Source organism: Microtus ochrogaster, chromosome 7, assembly GCF_000317375.1.
Source record: "Microtus ochrogaster isolate Prairie Vole_2 chromosome 7, MicOch1.0, whole genome shotgun sequence".
Classification (NCBI taxonomy): domain Eukaryota; kingdom Metazoa; phylum Chordata; class Mammalia; order Rodentia; family Cricetidae; genus Microtus; species Microtus ochrogaster.
The window spans coordinates 20,839,240-20,856,595 of NC_022014.1; the positions used below are offsets into that span (position 1 = coordinate 20,839,240).

Consider the following 17,356-nt stretch of genomic DNA (forward strand, 5'->3'; position numbering starts at 1 on the left):
AAAAAAAAAACAACCCCCCCCCCCAAAAAAAGCAAAACATTTAAATTGCAAAGAAAGGAAAGATGCACACCAGCTGCCACTTTCTCTGAGTTTCACAACATGAATCACAAAGCCTGAAGAAGGTTTTAAGGGGTAGGAAGACCACATCTGGCCTGAGCCCCAAGCATTACCTCTAGGGAACGGACGCTGCTGTGGTAGGTGAGGGAGAGCATGGAGAGGCCGAGCACTGGCGTGGGGATGTCAGGTGCCTTGCAGCAGGGCTGCATCTTCTCTGTGACTGACTTCACAAGTGCAAGCACGAGCCCTTGAATCCCCACAGTGGAGGTCTCAGCACTGCCCAAGACAGTCAGTGTGTCCAGTCGGACCTCCGAAGCACCTGACAGAGAAACCAAGACAACCTGCATCCCAAGTTCTGAAATGACAACCTGTCCTTCCTTTCTCCTCCCTTTACTGTCTTTAGTCCCCATGCTTCCTTTAAATGATTCCTAATATTTTAGGGAAACTTTAGATGTGGCAAAATCCAAGTTTTCCATTGTCAAGAAATTACCCATTTATCATTTACTCCCCAGAACTACATACAAGAAAATAAAAAGAGGGGCTGGAGAGATGGCTCAATGGTTAAGAGCACTGGCTGTTCTTCCAGAGGTCCTGAGTTCAATTTCCAGCAACCACATGATGGCTCACAACCATCTGTAATGAGATCTGGTGCCCTCTTCTGACCTGCAGATGTACATGCAGGCAGAACACTGAATATATAATAAATAAATAAATCTTTAAAAAAAAATATGTAGGAGCCAGACACACCTAGAATCTTTTGTTAGGTTGAACTGGAGGGGTACCCTGGACTATTTAACAAGATCATGTCTCAAGAAAAAAAAAAAAATCAAAGAAACCCTACATTGGTCTCATTCTCTTGACCACATTGAGGCTAAACTCTCTCCATCTCTGTCTTTTTAATACTTCCCAGCAATAGCTTCTAAGCAGCAGCACAAAGCCTGTTATTTAAACCTTTCTAATGTGTCATGCCTCTAACATGGAAACTTTCCAGATAAACGGCTTCCTTAAACGAGAAGAAGCTGACTGAGCCAGTATAATCTGCTGAGTTTACATGAGGCCTACTTCAGCCAACTTCCTGTTCCACTTACCAACCAGTGCAGAAAGAGTGAACAGGTTCATGTCTTCCACCTTCAAGTCCACCTTCCAGAGTAAGGTCACAGATTCCCCAAGTGAAGATTTCCTAGATACAGCTGACTTTTCAGATTGTGGAATCAGTAAGGATAGGATTCGAGACAGACACTGGGCACAGATGTCTGATATTTCTACCTGAAGTCCTCGAATAGTACAGTCAAGAAAGAGAGTATTGGATTGGGTGCTGGACAAACCCAGGGGCTGGTTGTAGCTACCCTAGAAAAGACAGGAAACCTACTGAAACCATGCAGATGCAGAGTTAGAATACCTTGGTGTGCATCGCCCACACCAAGAGCACGATCAGCACTCAGAAGCATGTCAGGGGGAGGGAGCTCTGTGGGCCCCTATTTACCACACACGCCCACCTACCTGTAGTGTGAAGGAGTCCAAGACAAGTGCTTCACCCCAAACATGCATATTAGGTGGATGTGGTGCCCTCTGAATGTGGGACTCACTGCCTACTCGCCAGCAGAGGTGATCCACAGTTAGGACAGCCCGCTGATGGATACTCTGTGGTCGGAGGTGCTGGTAATCTGAAACAGGTGGTAAAAAGATAGTCCATTAAGCTACCACAGAAAGGAAATAGGCAGAGTTGTAACCAAAGAGCAAATCCTTGTTCCCTTCCCATCTCTGAGCCTTACCCAGGGAGATGGAATTAAACCCCAAAGCAAAAGGTGGTGTGTCTCCAAGCTGGATGGAAATACTGACATTGGAGACAGAGGTGCTGAAGATAACAGGAGCCAGGATCTGAGGGAAGGTTCTACACAGGGATAAGAACAACATCACAATAATTGCAGTTTCTTATCAATGAAGAGAATGCTCAAAGTTGCTGACAATTAGATTTTGTTGTGAATCTTAGGACTGGCAACAACTAGAAAGTAAAAGGCTAAATTTGTCAGATTGCTCCTCCTTCCATTGGTAATTTGAAGGAACCCCAGAAAAACATGAAGTTAAACAAGATGAAATTTACACATTCGTAGTCAAATATAGTCAATATCAGCAACATTGCATGATTCACCCTAATAACAAGATCACATACAAATCACTTCCTCTGTGCAGAACAATGCCAAGACTACACAAACAAAACGGTTCTGTATATCTGACACCACCCCTTGCAATCCAAGGCAGATGAGACACTGTTTATCACTTTAGTCCACTTCAAGAAATGTTTGTCTTATATAAATAAGGCACTGTGCTGGGCACTCAGAATGAAAACATAAAAATGACATTCTCTTACCAACAAAGGGTATAATCCCACAGGGAAGATATATAAAACAGGTTTGCTTCTGAAACTAAGATTTAAGGAACTCAGACAATCCAATATGTATTTAACACAAGATAGCACTTTGGATAAAAAGAATCTACCTAATAAGAAGGTGACTTAAAATTCACCTTTTTTGTAGGGCAATGGTGACACATGTCTTTAATCCCAGAACAACGGAGGTAAAGGCAGGAGGTTCTTTGTGAGTGAGGCCAAACTGGTCTTCAGAGTGAGAACAGCCAAGGCTACACAGCAAAACCCTGTCTTAAAAAGCCAAAAACAACTCACCGTTTTCTCCTTTGTTTAAGATCAGGTAAGCTAGCTCCTTGGGTCTCCAATGCTAACATAAGCAGCCAGTGAGAGAATTCCTGGTGTCGGTAATGAATGATACATGTGTTCAAAACAAGGGAAGCTGAGAGGTCAATGGTAGTTACCTGGAAATGAGAAGACCCCAAGGTTTACTCCCATAATTCATAACACAACAATGTGGAGAGAGCAGAGAAAGATTCTTGGTAGTATGAATAGCACACCTGGACATTAGCCTTGAGGGAGTTGAGGCAGACAATCCGCTGGCGACTCTGGGACAGCAGCAACCCATCTGTAAGAAGCCAGAGGCAAGGAGATGAATAAACTGTCACCAAAACTGTGAGGTAGGAGTTATTTTCTCTCACTATGGTCCCTCCTTCCCTCCCCAATTACAGTGATAATTAACTATGGAATCATGCAAGGATTAACAGAGAATGCTGGTCCTCCCTTCTCTTAAAAACAGAAACCCTTCCAAGAACCTTCTAGTAGGAGTTCAGTGCTCATCTGTGCCATATCATAGTTGGCCATGAAGCTTCGAAGGGGCAACTGATCCTCATCACGGTGGTACAGGAAATGCAGCAGCTTCAGTGTCCAAGTCAGGTGCCTGGACCAGAGATACAGTCCACATCAGAGAAACCTGGAATGCCATCCCTCCTTCCTCTCCACAGACAACGTACATTATCACCACCACTCCCCGTCACAGATGAGACCTCACCTCTTCTGACTATTCATAGACAACACCACACTTGTGTTCTCCATCTTCACCTTGACTTGGTCTGGCAGCTGCTGGAGAAGGTATAGGCCAGGCAGAGTTGGTTCAGCAAAGTCCTCTGTCAAATCTGGAAACAGGGACGAGTAAAATACATGAGAACCATCAATCCTTAACATTCTCAAATCCTCTCAGCCCTGACCTCTTTGGTCAAATCCTCACCCATAAAGGCAGATAAAAAGATCAGCTAAGAAAATACCTAAGAGGACACAAGGTCAATAACATCACAGACCTGGGTACTTTCTTCCCCAGACTCTAAAAGCATAAACAGTCTGGGGAATAATGGAAAGAATATGAACTTGAGTGTCAAATAACTGACATTCATTTTTACTAACTATAAAACCTCAGCCAGGTTACCTAGCTAACTATTGTTGGGCTGTTTCCTTATTTGTAAAATGCAGAAAATGCAGTGAAAGCGTACATAAAACACACAGTACAGGTCTAACTCATGGCAAGTAACCACGGAATGTTAGTTTTTTGACTCAACAAGGAAATGCTTTATTTCCTCTACCTACCTATGAATCAAAGGTCATGGTGTCTGATGACTCACACCTGAACAATTGGTGAAAACACTGTTTTTTATACTTGCAAAATAATCCCCGAGGATAAGGTAGGCAGGAAACTCAAAGACTGGAACTTTACCTGAATAAGAACCAGACTTGGATTTCCGGCCTGGGGTCTGACACAGTAGTTGACTATGAAAGAGACCTTCATGGAGCTCAGCATGGAGCGTCCACACATCCATAGTGATAGCCCTCAGGTGCCAACTGCTGATGTCCACCTGTAGACACAGGTCCAGGGCCAGTGACAGTTCTACCAGGCATGTATCCTCCTGTGTAGGGAAGTTTTAAGTCAAATTGGAATGGTCTGAAGCCAGTGTGGTGATACACACCAATAATCCTAGTACTCAAAGAGACTGAGATAAGAGGCCCACCATGAGTTCTAATCCAGCCTGGGCTACATACCAGGCCAGCCAAAGCTATACATGACAAAACAGTCTCCCCGAAACAAACAGAGCTATGTGGTTAGAGAATCCAGAACATAGCATACTAAACTCTTTTATATCTTATGGTCAAGAAGAAATAAAATATCAGAGTGACCATGACACTCACCAGCTGACCACTCTTCAAGATTTTGCTATTGATCTTTGATAGGTTCACCTGACCGATTAGACTGGGAAAGAAAAAAAAAACCCATTTAGTCCAAGGGTGGTGGCTCTTCAATCCCAGCAGCAAAGGCAGGGAAGTTTCTGTGAGTTCAAGGACAGCCTAGTCTACATAAGGAGTTCTAAGACACCCAGGACTGTACGTTCAGACTGTCTCACAGGCACAAAATAAAAACCTTTTGACCCCTTTCCTCACGAGAGCTTAATTATCTCTCATCCATCTGTTGGCAAGGACACTACCAGACCCTCTTCTCCCCACCACTTACCCTTTCCCATCACTGTCCAAAAGAAATCTGCTTTTGCTGATCTGGATGTGCCACAAGGACTCGGAGGTGGCCACCTTGAGAACCATGATGTTTATGGCATCGACATGAATGGAGAATAGCTGAAGGAACGGGACAAGCAGCATTACTGTAAGGGCATCATTCCTCCTTTCCCCCAAATGGTCCAAAGCCAACCAACCATCCCTAGAATACAGCTGAGAATAGAGGAGCAGGGCCAGAGAGATGGCTCACCTCTCCTGAGAACTCAGGTTCAAATCCCAAAGCCCACACAGCAGCCCACAACTATAACTCCACCTCCACAGGATCCAACACTATCTGCTAGCCTATTCAATCACTACACAGGCATGAACATACACAAAATAATAAAAATGCCTAATTTTTAAAAAGAATCATAGTAGACTCACTTGGCAGAAGATCTTCAACAAGGATGGGCTAAGGGACAGCTCCTTCTGCTCCACCTCCGTGTTCTGAGAGAATGGAGCAGACAAGCTAGAAACCTTCTGGAGGTCTGTTCTGATGCGTACTTCTCCAAAGCACAATGCCACATAGTGTCTGCCCAGAAGAGAAGCCTCATTATCATTGGTTCCACCCCTTTCCGAGCAGTCTCCTCTCCTCCCTCACATCCCTCCAGTCCCTGTATAGCTCAAATAACAGAGGAAATCTCCAGCTGTTTTCAGTGTGTCTCACAAAACAGCACTTGGACTAATAGGAGACTCCAGCAAGAACCTCCCTCCCACCTTGACTAAGATGTCTCTGCAGAAGAATTTCACTGTTAAAGCTCAACCTCAAAAATATTCCCCAAGGGCAGAAAGGAGTAAGGATGTATGGCACTCACGGCAGATCATAGCTAAGGAGTTTTCTGGAAATCCACAAGTTGTCAATTTCCTAAAACAATATGAAAGAAAGCTGTGTATGTTGGCCACTAGGAAGGCAATGATGGGTAGCTTTATAAAGCAGAAAAAGGCCTGAGTCACAGGAGAGGAAGTTCTATCGGCCCTCCCACTAACTATACCCAGTGGCTTTCACTGATGTCTCTGACCAGCACTGGGTCAGATGCCAGTTGAATTTGCTTAGTAGTTCTCTTTTATGGGTAAGCTGCCACCCTATTTCCTCTCTTAATCAGAACAGTAAGTTTGCTGTTTCCTGTTATCTTTCTCCTGTTTCTTCTGAACCCTGAGCTCTCTGTACCATTTTATTTTGTTTGGTGCTAGATACTAAACAGGATCCAGTTTATGCCGGCCAGGCTCTACCACTGAACCACTCCGGCTCCTTTTAACTTTGAGGCAAGCCCTCACTAAGTTGTCCAGGCAGGCCTTGAACTTAGAATCCTCTTGCCTCAGCCTCTTGAATAGCAAGGATTTCAGGCGTCCACTTCCAGTTCTGGCCCTTAAAACAACTAGCATCAATTGCATCAATCCTCCAAGTAGCTCCTAGGATCCTCTTAAGAAAGAAATAACAATGGTGGAGTTAACTAGGAAAACTACCTGTGAAGGAGGCTAAAGTTTGAAATTTAACTAGATCCACCACTTGACCCCCCAACAACAACAAAACACACACACACACACACACACACACACACACACACACACACACACACACAGCATTCCCAGAACTCACCACCATATGCTGGTGCTGCTGAAACTTAAGACTGACATTTTGGATCCAGAAAAATCGGAATGAGCCAATCTTTAGTTCTGCCTGCAACTTCCGCTGACACCACCTGGTGGCCAACCGGACCACAAGCCACCTGAATAAAAACCAAAAAAAAAAAAAAAAAAATCAGTTTAATTTTATGACCCTCTTTCCTGTTTGGTTCTAGAAAATCCTTGCAAATAGGTGATATCCTGAAGCCGGATTTTTCTTGGGAACTTTCCGATTTTCCTAAAGCACTTCTCTGTCACATACTTTTAGCCACAATAATTTGGGCCACGGGTCCCTAAATTCAAACGAAACCAGACAAACTAAACTCACCCTACAAGACAGGAAACAAAACAAAAAAAAAAAAAAACAAAAACACAAAAACAAATAAATAAAAGTCCTCAAATCTTTAGGAACCCAAAGTAAAAAGAGGTCCTCAAAAGCGGTCAAAGTGAAGAAACAAGTCATCACAGACTCCCTAGAGGGTCTCTCTCCGCGTCCCCACCCTGCCGACGTTTGCAAAAAGGCAGAGGTCACACTCGGGACAACTCAAATAACCGCTTTTCCCTAGACAGCCAGTCCTCCTGACCTCTCTCCAGGGCGGGGCTGCAGGTGCCCTTCGCAATCTGGGAAGAGGACATTCGGGGCGAAAGGAACAGAAAAGGAGACCACCGAGGGAGGCCCCTTCCTCACACACACCTACTCAGTTCCTGGCCTCTGCAGAGCTCCGGGCGCCGCCCGATGCCTCTGCGCCCCCTCTCCCGAGGCCCTCACATCGCCTTCCGTCACCGCAGTCTGGACTGAGCGCCCCCTCCCGCTCCCAGCCCCCCACCCCCACCCCGCCTACTGCGCCCGACCAGCCCGCGCCTCCTCCAAACCCTCTTCCTCGTCCGGTCACCCTACCACCACCGTTGTGGCTGGAAGCCTCTCACCGGCCTAGGAAGAGTGCGCTAAGCGCAACCAGCAGCAAGACCAACAGCGCGGAGAGAAGTAGAGGCATTTAGGTCCGGGTCCGGCCCGGCCTGGCCCCGACCCCCGCCATGCCGGGCCCCGACGCCGGAACCGCACAGCGCCGCGGCGGGCCTCGGCCGCGCACGCACACGCAGGGCGAGGAAGCCTTGGTGCGCGCGCGCACCCCCGCCCCGGCCGCTCGCCGACCAGCCGGATGTCTCCCTCCGCGCCCCGCCCCGCGCACGCAAGCACCGAGGGCCGACCAGCGGCTTGCGCGGAGTGGAGGCGTGGCTCCGGAGAGGGTGGGCGGGGCGGACCGCGGACGCGCTGGCTTCAGCGCCGCGCCCAAGGGCTCAGCCTGAGCGGCCCACAGTGGACCTCGCTCAGGGATGGGCAGAGGTTGGGAGTCGGCCGGTGACCTGGGTGGCACGTTTCCGCCTCGTGTAGTTAAGGCAGTTAAGAGCCCACCTGGCTTCTTAGAACCTGTCGGGGAAGCTGGCTAAAGTTATGTGTCCCTAGGTCAGACGTGATCCTGTCTGCAAAAAATTGAAGAGCAAACCAAGAGGTAATTGACGACAGACCTCAGACATCACCTCATCCCACGGGGAAACGAATGGAGGAGTCTACTTCATTCACTGACTGAATACTTTTCTAGCCACGTTAGTTTTAACACGCTGCTCGCAAGGAGCCATTCTGTACAATTTAGTTTTAGGTTTGTGCGATGATCACCAAGAATTGGACCTGGGGCAGGGTGGAATATAGCAGAAGTAGTGAATATTGTTCTGTGCTTCACGAAATAATTGGGGAGCAATTTTAATTACGTGAAATAGAGAATTCAAGGTCAAATCATGTCTGAGTGAATTTTGTTTTCTTCGTTGTAAAATGAAGGAAGTAGATAAGGTCTGTTCTGATTATTCTCATGAGTCAGTGTCTGAATACTGGCTCACTAATACAGTACAAGATAAAGAAATCCTGATGGTTCCCAGGTATTATGGAGTATTTGTGTTCTTGGCTCTCGGGTCCTAACCTCCATACAGTCCTTCGGGGATTTACTCCAAATTTCTCTTTTGGTCTCTTTAGATAACAACTTCAGGGCCTAAAAGATGACTCAACAGATAAAAGCACTTGCTGGCAGGCCTGAGGACTTGAGTTCCATCCGCAAAACCCACGTGATGGAAAGAAGGCAATAACTCCCTCAAGTCACCCTCTGACCTCCACACACCTGCAGTTTTCAGCTCAAGAGTGGTCAAGGCTCGGGGATGCTCCAAGAACTCTGCCCAAGATACGGAGGGGTGCATCACAACACATCTTCCTACTCAATTCATCTTTTGGGGGTCTCTGCAAACCCCAGAGCCAGCAGAGTAGCAACAATCCAAATGAGACAAGAAAAATCCAGTTCAACGTGACTCAGGAACTGGTGTTGGTACACACTTCTAGAGTCTGGAGTCTGGCACTGGGCAGTTTATTTTAGGCATATTTAAGTACAGCATGATTTTGGAAGGAAGTTTTCTGATGGTAATTAACTCAATCCTGTGTGTGCAATCAAACTTAAAACATGAGCCGGGCGATGGTGGTGCACACCTTTAATCCCAGCACTCGGAAGGCAGAGGCAGGCGATTTAAAATGTGTGCCACCACCACCAACACTGGCCGGCCTTTTTTTTTTTTAACTCAATATGAAGCCCTGGCTGGCCAAGAACTTGATATGTAAACCAGACTGACTTCAGACTTGTAGTGATCCTTCTCCCACTGCCTCCTGAGTGCTGGGATTACAGGTGCATACCACCATGACACCTTTATTTATTTATTATGTATACAATATTCTGTGTGTATGCCTGCAGGCCAGAAGAGGGCACCAGACCTCATTACAGATGGTTGTGAGCCACCACGTGGTTGCTGGGAATTGAACTCAGGACCTTTGGAAGACGAGGCAGTGCTCTTAACCACTGAGCCATCTCTCCAGCCAGACCCCTTTATTTTTAAGACAAGATTACTCTATGCAGCTCAAACTGGCCTGGAACTCATAATCCTCCAGTCTCAGCCACCTAAGTACTAGGGTTACCTATGAAATAGCTGATCAATTTACCTACCAAAATGTCACCCCAAGAATTTAAGAGATTAATAAAGGAAACTTTTTTTAAAAAATATTTTATTTATTTATTATGTATACAACATTCTGCCTCCATGTATGCCTGCAGGCTAGAAGAGAGCACCAGATCTCATTACAGATGGTTGTGAGCCACCATGTGGTTGCTGGGAATTGAACTCAGGTCCTCTGGAAGAACAGTCTGTGCTCTTAACTGCTGAGCCATCTCTCCAGCCCTGGAAACTTTCTTTAATAATAGCCAGAGCACCAGACTTGAGCAAGAATTCTTTTTTTCTTTCTGGTTTTTTGAAACAAGGTTTCTCTATATAACTATCGTGGCTGTCCTGGAACTTGCTTTGTAGACCAGGGTGGCCTCGAACTCATAGAAATCGGCCTGCCTCTGCCTCCCAAGTGATGGGATTAGTACTGGGATTAAAAGCGTGCGTCATCACTGCCCAGCAAAACTAAGTAAATCTGGGGGCTGGAGAGATGGCTCAGCATGCTCTTCTAAAGGAGCCGGGTTCGAGTCCCAGCAACCACATGGTGGCTCACAACCATCTGTAATGAGGTCTGGTGTCCTCTTCTAGCCTGTAGACATATATGTAAACAGAATATTGTATCCATAATAAATAAATATTTTTTAAAAAACTAAATAAATCTTTAAAACACAGAGAGATTGAGTATCACATGTACCATGGTTTTCCAGGTTTCCACTGACCAAGTTTTGCATAGGAAACTCTCAGACATGATTCACATATGGCAACAAAAGGTATCTCTAACACAAAGGATGGATTAAGGCTGGGTGCTACTCCAGAGCTAGGCGAGGTCTGGTCAGGCCAGCACTACATTCTGCAACAGTTCTCTGTGTAGCACTGGCTATCCTGGGACACACTCTGTAGACCAGGCTGCCTCAAACTCACCTGCCTCTCTGCCTTCCAAGTGCTGGGATTAAAGGTGTGCACCATCACACACCTGGCAAATTTATCATTTTTACTTTCTCCTTCATGAAGAGATACAAATAAAGTGACAAAAATAGAGTAGAGCAAGGAGAGCAGGGGAAGAAATGTAATTCTAATTCTTGGTTTGTGAGAACCACAACTTCTTTGTAAGAGAAATTTCTTATTTTTTAATTATTTATTTATTATGTATATTCTTCCTGCAGGCCAGAAGAGGGCACCAGCTCTCATTACAGATGGTTGTAAACTACCATGTGGTTGCTGAGATTTGAACTTAGGACCTTTGGAAGAGGTTCAGCCAGACGTTTCTTACTCCTAACATCATGGGCCATATCTAACACACCACTGATAATCTGTGGGAAGCAGATGCAGGTGTATTTGTGAGTTCAAGATCAGCCTGGTCTACAAGAGCTAGTTCCAGGACAGCTAGGACTGTTACACAGAGAAACCCTGTCTTGAAAAGAAAACAACAAAACAAAACCAAACAAAAAAGGCAACACATCTTTGCATCATTAAACAAATATTTCACAGCATAAACAAATGTACACCTTGAACTATTATTCCACAATACATAATAGATCCAGAGGAGGATGTCATTGGCTATATATTATGCAGAACTCTGAAGGCCTTACTCAGTAAAGATGAGCTGGAGAAGAACCGAAGGAGCAACGAGAAAAGGCTTATATGCAAATAAACCTCTAAAATGGCCCACAGCGAAGACTCCCAGCATTCTGAAAGTCTTAGGACTTGAGGATTTAGCAGGCAATAGATCCAGAAACAGCTCACCTAATAAATGACCACACAATTACTAAAATTCTTTTATTTTTTTTATTTATCATTTTGGAAAAAGAAAACTAGGGGAAAATCAGACAAGTCAGCAATCCATGATGTCGGAGGAGTAAAAAAATCCCCAGCTAGGAGGGAAGTTCCTCAGCTTCCTCTTATCAACATGAACGAAAGGATCTCTGCCCTCATGGACAGGTCCTCTCTTGAGAACTGACCAAATTGGGGAAAGCGACCAATTCAAGTGTGAAGGCAGCAGGCCCAAACGCAGCCCCTGCTTCCTACAGTGCCCCTTCATCTCAGAGAGCCTGGAGCAGGGCTCCAAGGGCAAAGCAGCAACAGACGTCTACAAACACTGTGTGGTGACAGTGGCACAGAGGATTTAGAGTCACAGCTCTGCATGATGGACCTCTGCCTTCAACAATTCACTGGGCTTCATGAAGATGCCTTCCATGGCCTTCCAGTAGTTGTTCTGACTTGGCTGGGCCATACCATGTACCTCCTTTTGTCCACTTATAGGTCGGCCATATTGTTCTCCCGTGACAGACAGGAGAACTTCAGTGGAAGAATGTTTGAATCTCACTTCACCGTCTCTCACCCAGTAAGGTCCATTACAGAGCACTGTCCAGTCATCCAGATAGTCACCTTCACCTTCCTCGCCAAAGGCACTCACTTCCTGAAAGACAGAAAGTGGTAACATTAACACATCTGACAGTCAGCTCTGGAGAGCACACCCACAGCCCTAACATTGAGGAAGTGGAGATAGCAAGGTCAGGAGTTCAAGATGATCCAGCTACATAAGCAATTTAAGGCTAGCCCAGGTTATAAGAGACTATACCCTGTTGCCAAGTAAATAAGCTGTGATCTTTCTCAAGGCTTTCACCATGAGGAAAATGTTAGATTTCAAAGGTGGGGCATGACTCAATAAGAAAAAATAAAATTAAATTAAAAAAATAAGTCCTTTTTTCCCCGACATCTTAGGGAGGCTGCAGTGGTCATCGCCACTCTCCGAACTTCATCACGCCGCCCAAGGATGGCAAGAAGAAAGATGCCGGAAAGTCGGCCAAAAAAGACAAAGACCCAGTAAATAAGTCCGGTGGCAAGGCCAAAAAGAAGAAGTAGTCCAAAGGCAAAGTTCGGGACAAGCTCAACAATCTAGTCCTCTTTGACAAGGCTACATACGACAAACTCTGTAAGGAAGTTCCCAACTATAAACTTATTACTCCAGCCGTGGTCTCTGAGAGACTGAAGATTCGCGGTTCCTTGGCCAGGGCAGCTCTTCAGGAGCTCCTTAGTAAAGGGCTTATCAAGCTGGTTTCAAAGCACAGAGCCCAAATAATTTACACCAGAAACACAAAGGGTGGAGATGTCCCAGCTGCTGGTGAAGATGCATGAACAGGTTCAATCAGCTGTACATTTGGAAAAATAAAACTTTATTAAATCAAAAAATAAATAAACAGCCGGGCGGTGGTGGCGCACGCCTTTAATCCCAGCACTTGGGAGGCAGAGGCAGGCGGATCTCTGTGAGTTCGAAACCAGCCTGGTCTACAGAGCTAGTTCCAGGACAGGCTCCAAAGCCACAGAGAAACCCTGTCTCGAAAAACCAAAAACAAAAAACAAAAAAAAAAAAAAAACCAAAAAAAAACCAACAAACAAACCAAATAAATAAATAAACAACAAAAAAAATAAAAATAAGCCAGTCAGTAGCAATACATGCTTTTAATCACAGCATGCGGGAGGCAGAGGCAGGCAGATCTCTGTGAGTTTGAAGCCAACCTGGTCTACAAGAGCTAGTTCTAGCATAGGCTCCAAAGCCACAGAGAAACCCTATCTCCAAAAACCAAAATAATAATAATAAAAAATTACCACAAAAAAACTGAAAACACTGTGACTGTTGTTGAACAAATTTGGATTTTCTTTTTTGTTGCCGTTTGATTTTGTTTGTTTGTTTGTTTTTGATACAGGGTTTCTTTGTGTAGCCCTGGCTGAACTGGAACTCACTCTGTGGTCCAGGTTAGTCTCAAACTCAAATTATCCTGCCTCTGCCTCCCAAGTGTTGGGATTAAAGGTATGCATCACCATATCCAGTCTGTTGAACAAATTTTTAAAATAAAAGTGTAGCACATTTGCTTCATTAAGTTACAGGGGGAAACTAGGGTAGATGGTCTACAAATGCAAAGTGAGGTCCCAGAGAAACCAGCCAATGAACACTCTGATACCAAACTTTGGCCTCCTCCCAGACAGTGAATAAATCCTGTTGAGTTAAAAAGGAAAGTCAAAAGAAGGGCCAGAGAGATGGCTTGGTAGGGAAGGTACTCATTGCTTAAGTTTGGTCTCTGGGATCCACATAGTAGAAGGAGGAAACCAACTCCTCCTGCAAGTTGTCCTCTAACCTCAGCAGGCTTGCACCTGTGCTCGCGCACACAGCATACACACCAACGTCAATAAAAAATACCTGTGTTTGGAGTAAGGGTCAGAGGATCAATGGAGTCACTGAGGAGGGCCTGAAAGCACGAGATTTCAAAGAGCAGCATAGAAATGGAGCTTGAGAGATGGCTTGGTGGTATCTTTTTCTTTTTTTTATGTATAAGTGCTCTGTCTGCATGTGTGCCTGCAGGCCAGAAGAGGGCACCAGATTCCATTATAGATGGTTGTAAACTGTCATGTGGGTGCTGGGAATTGAACTCAGGATCTCTGAAGAGCAGCCAGTGCTCTAAACCTCTGAGCCATCTCTCTAGCCCTGCAAGACCCTTTATTATAAATTTGGAAACAATAGCTTTGTTGTTCTTAATGGTATGCTATTCCGTGCTTTGGTCTAGATGTAAAGTCTCCACTCTGACCAGAAACAATTTTCTTCACACTTATGAGACAGAGTCATTTCTCCAAGTCTGCAGAAAAGAGAACAGCTATACCTAGACAGCAAAGGGTTAATGTGCTCATTTAAGCAACACAGATACTAAAATTGGAATGATACAGAGATCAGCATGGCCCCTGTTCAAGGAGGACACACAAGTTTGTGAAATGTCTCATATTTAGGACGGAGGGAAGGAAGAAAGTAAGAAAAGAAAGAAGGAGTTAAGAACCAAGAGATCGCCTGGTCTACAGAGCTAGTGCCAGGACAGACTCCAAAGCCACAGAGAAACCCTGTCTCAAAAACCAAAAAAAAAAAAAAAAGAACCAAGAGATCAAACAAGTCAACTGGGCAAGACAGAGCAGATGTGATGGCTATTCTTGGTTGTCAATTTGAATATAAGTGGAATGAACTATAATCCAGAAATGTGATCCAGATCTTGAGGCAAGAAGACAACAAGCCTTTAATCCAGACCTTGAGGCTGGAAGGCACACCTTTAATCTGGACTACCTCTTCTGCAGGAAACACATATAAGGGCAATGGAAAAAAGAAGGGTTTGTTCATCATCTGCTTGTCCTTGCTCCGTCAAGACATCCATTCCTTCTTTGGGATCCCAGAAGACCAGCTGAGACAGCCAACCTCATGGGACTGAGCAGCCACTAGATTCTTGGACTTCCCATCCATAACTAGCTATTGTTGGACTGCAGCATGTAAGTCACTCCAATAAATTCCCATAGACAGACAGACCGACCGACAGACAGATATTCATTCTATAAGTTCTGTGACTCTAGAGAACCCTGACATATACAGCAGGAATAATCCATTGCATGCCCCTCACCTGGTTTCCAGAAAGAGGTGACGTGAAATGGTGGCTGTGGAGGTTTCGACCAGTGTTGATGTGTGTCAGTCGGATGGGCTGGCCACATTTGATGGGGGTTCCCCTTTCACACACTGTGGCTGTCTTCCCCCGTATTCTCCAATAACTATTGCTGTCATCCACAGAGGTTACACCTGTCACTGATTGCTGCCCACTACCTGCAAACAAACAAACAAAAGGCAGAGAAGAAAGACAGTTGGAGAGATGCCTGATACCTGGTTCTGAAGAGCCATTTTCAACGCAGTGGGAGACAGCAAGGACCCATCCACTGTTAGGTAAAGCTTCTACCAAGGTTGCATTCATTTTTTCAAAAAATAAATTTTTATTTTTATTTTATGTTTATTGGTGTTTTGCCTGTGTGTATGTCTGTATGAGGCTGTCGGGTCCCCTGGAACTGGAGTCACAGACAGTTGTAGCTGCCATGTGGGTGCTGGGAATTGAACCCGGGTCCCCTGGAAGAACAGTCAGTGCTCTTAACCACTGAGCCATCTCTCCAGCCCACCTGCATTGTTTTTAAGAAAACCTACATCATACCTTCAGTTATATCCTCCCTAGATACTAAGGATCTTGAAATTTCACTCTTAAAGCACTGGCTATTGTGGAACAGCAGCCAGGATGGTAGGGAAGAAGATCATGCTGCACTGGTTGACTACAGAATGAGACCTGTCCTGTGAGAAGGCCGTTTGTCAAATCTTCACTGCATCTGTAAGGCCTTGGACAAGCATATAAATTTGATCCTCTGAGACTGTTATGAGTTCAGCAAAATCAAGAGACAGGATGCTAAATAAGCCAGAATATAAAGAAAAACAGGTTCTAGGTCTGCTGTTGTGTGTGGAAAGCTTGGTATCCACCATTATGAAAAGGCTACTCTCTAAAGATACTGACACAGCTTGGAACCCACTTGTCCTCCTGTTGGAGGTCTTGGGGTTGGGAGGACAGTTATTCATTTTACTTTTGTGAATTTTGCCTGCTTGTATGTCTGTCTGTGCATGCTTATGCCCATAGAGGTCAGAAGAGGGAGCCAGATAGCCTGGGACTAGAGTTAAGTTAACCATGTGGATGCAAGGAATTGAACCTGGATTCTTTGTAAGAACAAGTACTCTTAACCACTGAGCCATCTCTCCAGCACTGTTCGCTACATTTTAATCGTCTTTTTAATTTTTCACTTTTCTTTTTAACTCGACTTCCTCTGGAGACCTCCTTATTCTTTGGGAGTAGCTAGAATTCTATCTGGCCTTAATCTGTTCCTAAACACTTAGGGGTCCAGATAAAGTAATTCAAGAAACATTTACTGTAACTGTAATTTTTCAGATTGAGCTCATCATATAGCTTCAATCACTATCTGGACAAGAATGTTGTATCTAGGCAGTAAAATGGCTCAGCTGGTAAAGACTGACAATCTGAATTCAATCCCTAAGACTCACAAGATAGAAGGAGAGAACAATGCTTTTCTCTGCTTTCCACATTTGCACTGTGGCAAGCATGCATCCAAACACACACACACACACACACACACACACACACACACACACTGGAGAAATGTAATTTAAAAATAAAGCCTTTAATCTCAGCACTCAGGAGGCAGAGGCAGGTGCTATGTGTTCGAAGACAGTCTGGTCTACATATTGAGTTCCCGGCAGCAGGGCAACCAGAGCTAGATAGACACTGTCTCAAAAAACAACGAAGCTTTTACAGAATATTGTACCTAACTCTGCATCAGATTCCTCTAAGGTTCAGACTGAGCATGGTGTCAAAATCTGACTACCCATAAGGACCACCGGGAGAGATTTGAAGTCTACTATGCCTCTTTCTAACTCCATTTTAATTTAGTAGATCCAAAACAGGAAACAGATTAAATTGAAATGTAATATGCCTGGCGTATAGGTAGGTGTTTCCTGAATCAAGTGGCTAGGAATATAAAGATATCCCAATGATGACTATGTATTCCCGGCACTAAACTGGTCAGACAGGTTCTTAGAGGTGGGAACTACAGACTAACCCAAAAGGGTGAGTTCCTCTCTTAGCAAACACCATCCACCATCATCAGTCATTCAAATTACCTTGAATACATCTCACGTTAAATCTCATGACTTTTTTTTTTTGTTGTTGTTGTTTTTTGTTTTTGGAGACAGGGTTTCTCTGTAGCTTTTGGAGCCTGTACTGCAACTAGCTCTTGTAGACAAGTCTGGTCTCGAACTCACACAGACCCGCCTGCCTCTGCCTCCCGAGTGCTGGGATTAAA

At 44.8% G+C, this 17,356-nt stretch overlaps 2 protein-coding genes, 1 non-coding gene and 1 pseudogene across 3 annotated transcripts in view; 2 read left to right on the top strand and 2 right to left on the bottom strand.

Annotated features, from left to right (window-relative positions):
- Kiaa0100 (KIAA0100 ortholog) overlaps positions 1-7,716 on the bottom strand; it is a 32,864-nt gene extending 25,148 nt beyond the window's left edge. Inside the window, exons 1-15 of the mRNA XM_026780866.1 lie at positions 7,544-7,716; positions 6,591-6,720; positions 5,809-5,858; positions 5,378-5,525; positions 4,956-5,074; positions 4,637-4,697; positions 4,167-4,356; positions 3,471-3,594; positions 3,235-3,359; positions 2,980-3,047; positions 2,738-2,883; positions 1,830-1,948; positions 1,558-1,721; positions 1,146-1,404; positions 171-376 (exon numbers count right to left, since the gene is read on the bottom strand). Coding sequence (XP_026636667.1) covers positions 171-376; positions 1,146-1,404; positions 1,558-1,721; positions 1,830-1,948; positions 2,738-2,883; positions 2,980-3,047; positions 3,235-3,359; positions 3,471-3,594; positions 4,167-4,356; positions 4,637-4,697; positions 4,956-5,074; positions 5,378-5,525; positions 5,809-5,858; positions 6,591-6,720; positions 7,544-7,611 — 1,977 coding nt within the window. The 5' untranslated portion in view covers positions 7,612-7,716. The remainder of the gene's footprint in view (positions 1-170; positions 377-1,145; positions 1,405-1,557; positions 1,722-1,829; positions 1,949-2,737; positions 2,884-2,979; positions 3,048-3,234; positions 3,360-3,470; positions 3,595-4,166; positions 4,357-4,636; positions 4,698-4,955; positions 5,075-5,377; positions 5,526-5,808; positions 5,859-6,590; positions 6,721-7,543) is intronic.
- Positions 7,717-11,412: 3,696 nt separating this feature from the next.
- Sdf2 (stromal cell derived factor 2) overlaps positions 11,413-17,356 on the bottom strand; it is a 7,688-nt gene continuing 1,744 nt past the window's right edge. The window contains exons 2-3 of the mRNA XM_005349463.2: positions 15,076-15,272; positions 11,413-12,062 (exon numbers count right to left, since the gene is read on the bottom strand). Coding sequence (XP_005349520.1) covers positions 11,775-12,062; positions 15,076-15,272 — 485 coding nt within the window. The 3' untranslated portion in view covers positions 11,413-11,774. The remainder of the gene's footprint in view (positions 12,063-15,075; positions 15,273-17,356) is intronic.
- On the top strand, positions 12,271-12,823 carry LOC101994372 (annotated as a pseudogene).
- Positions 14,319-14,422, top strand: LOC113456441. Its single transcript, XR_003377251.1, has one exon. It is a non-coding gene; the product is annotated as a U6 spliceosomal RNA (small nuclear RNA).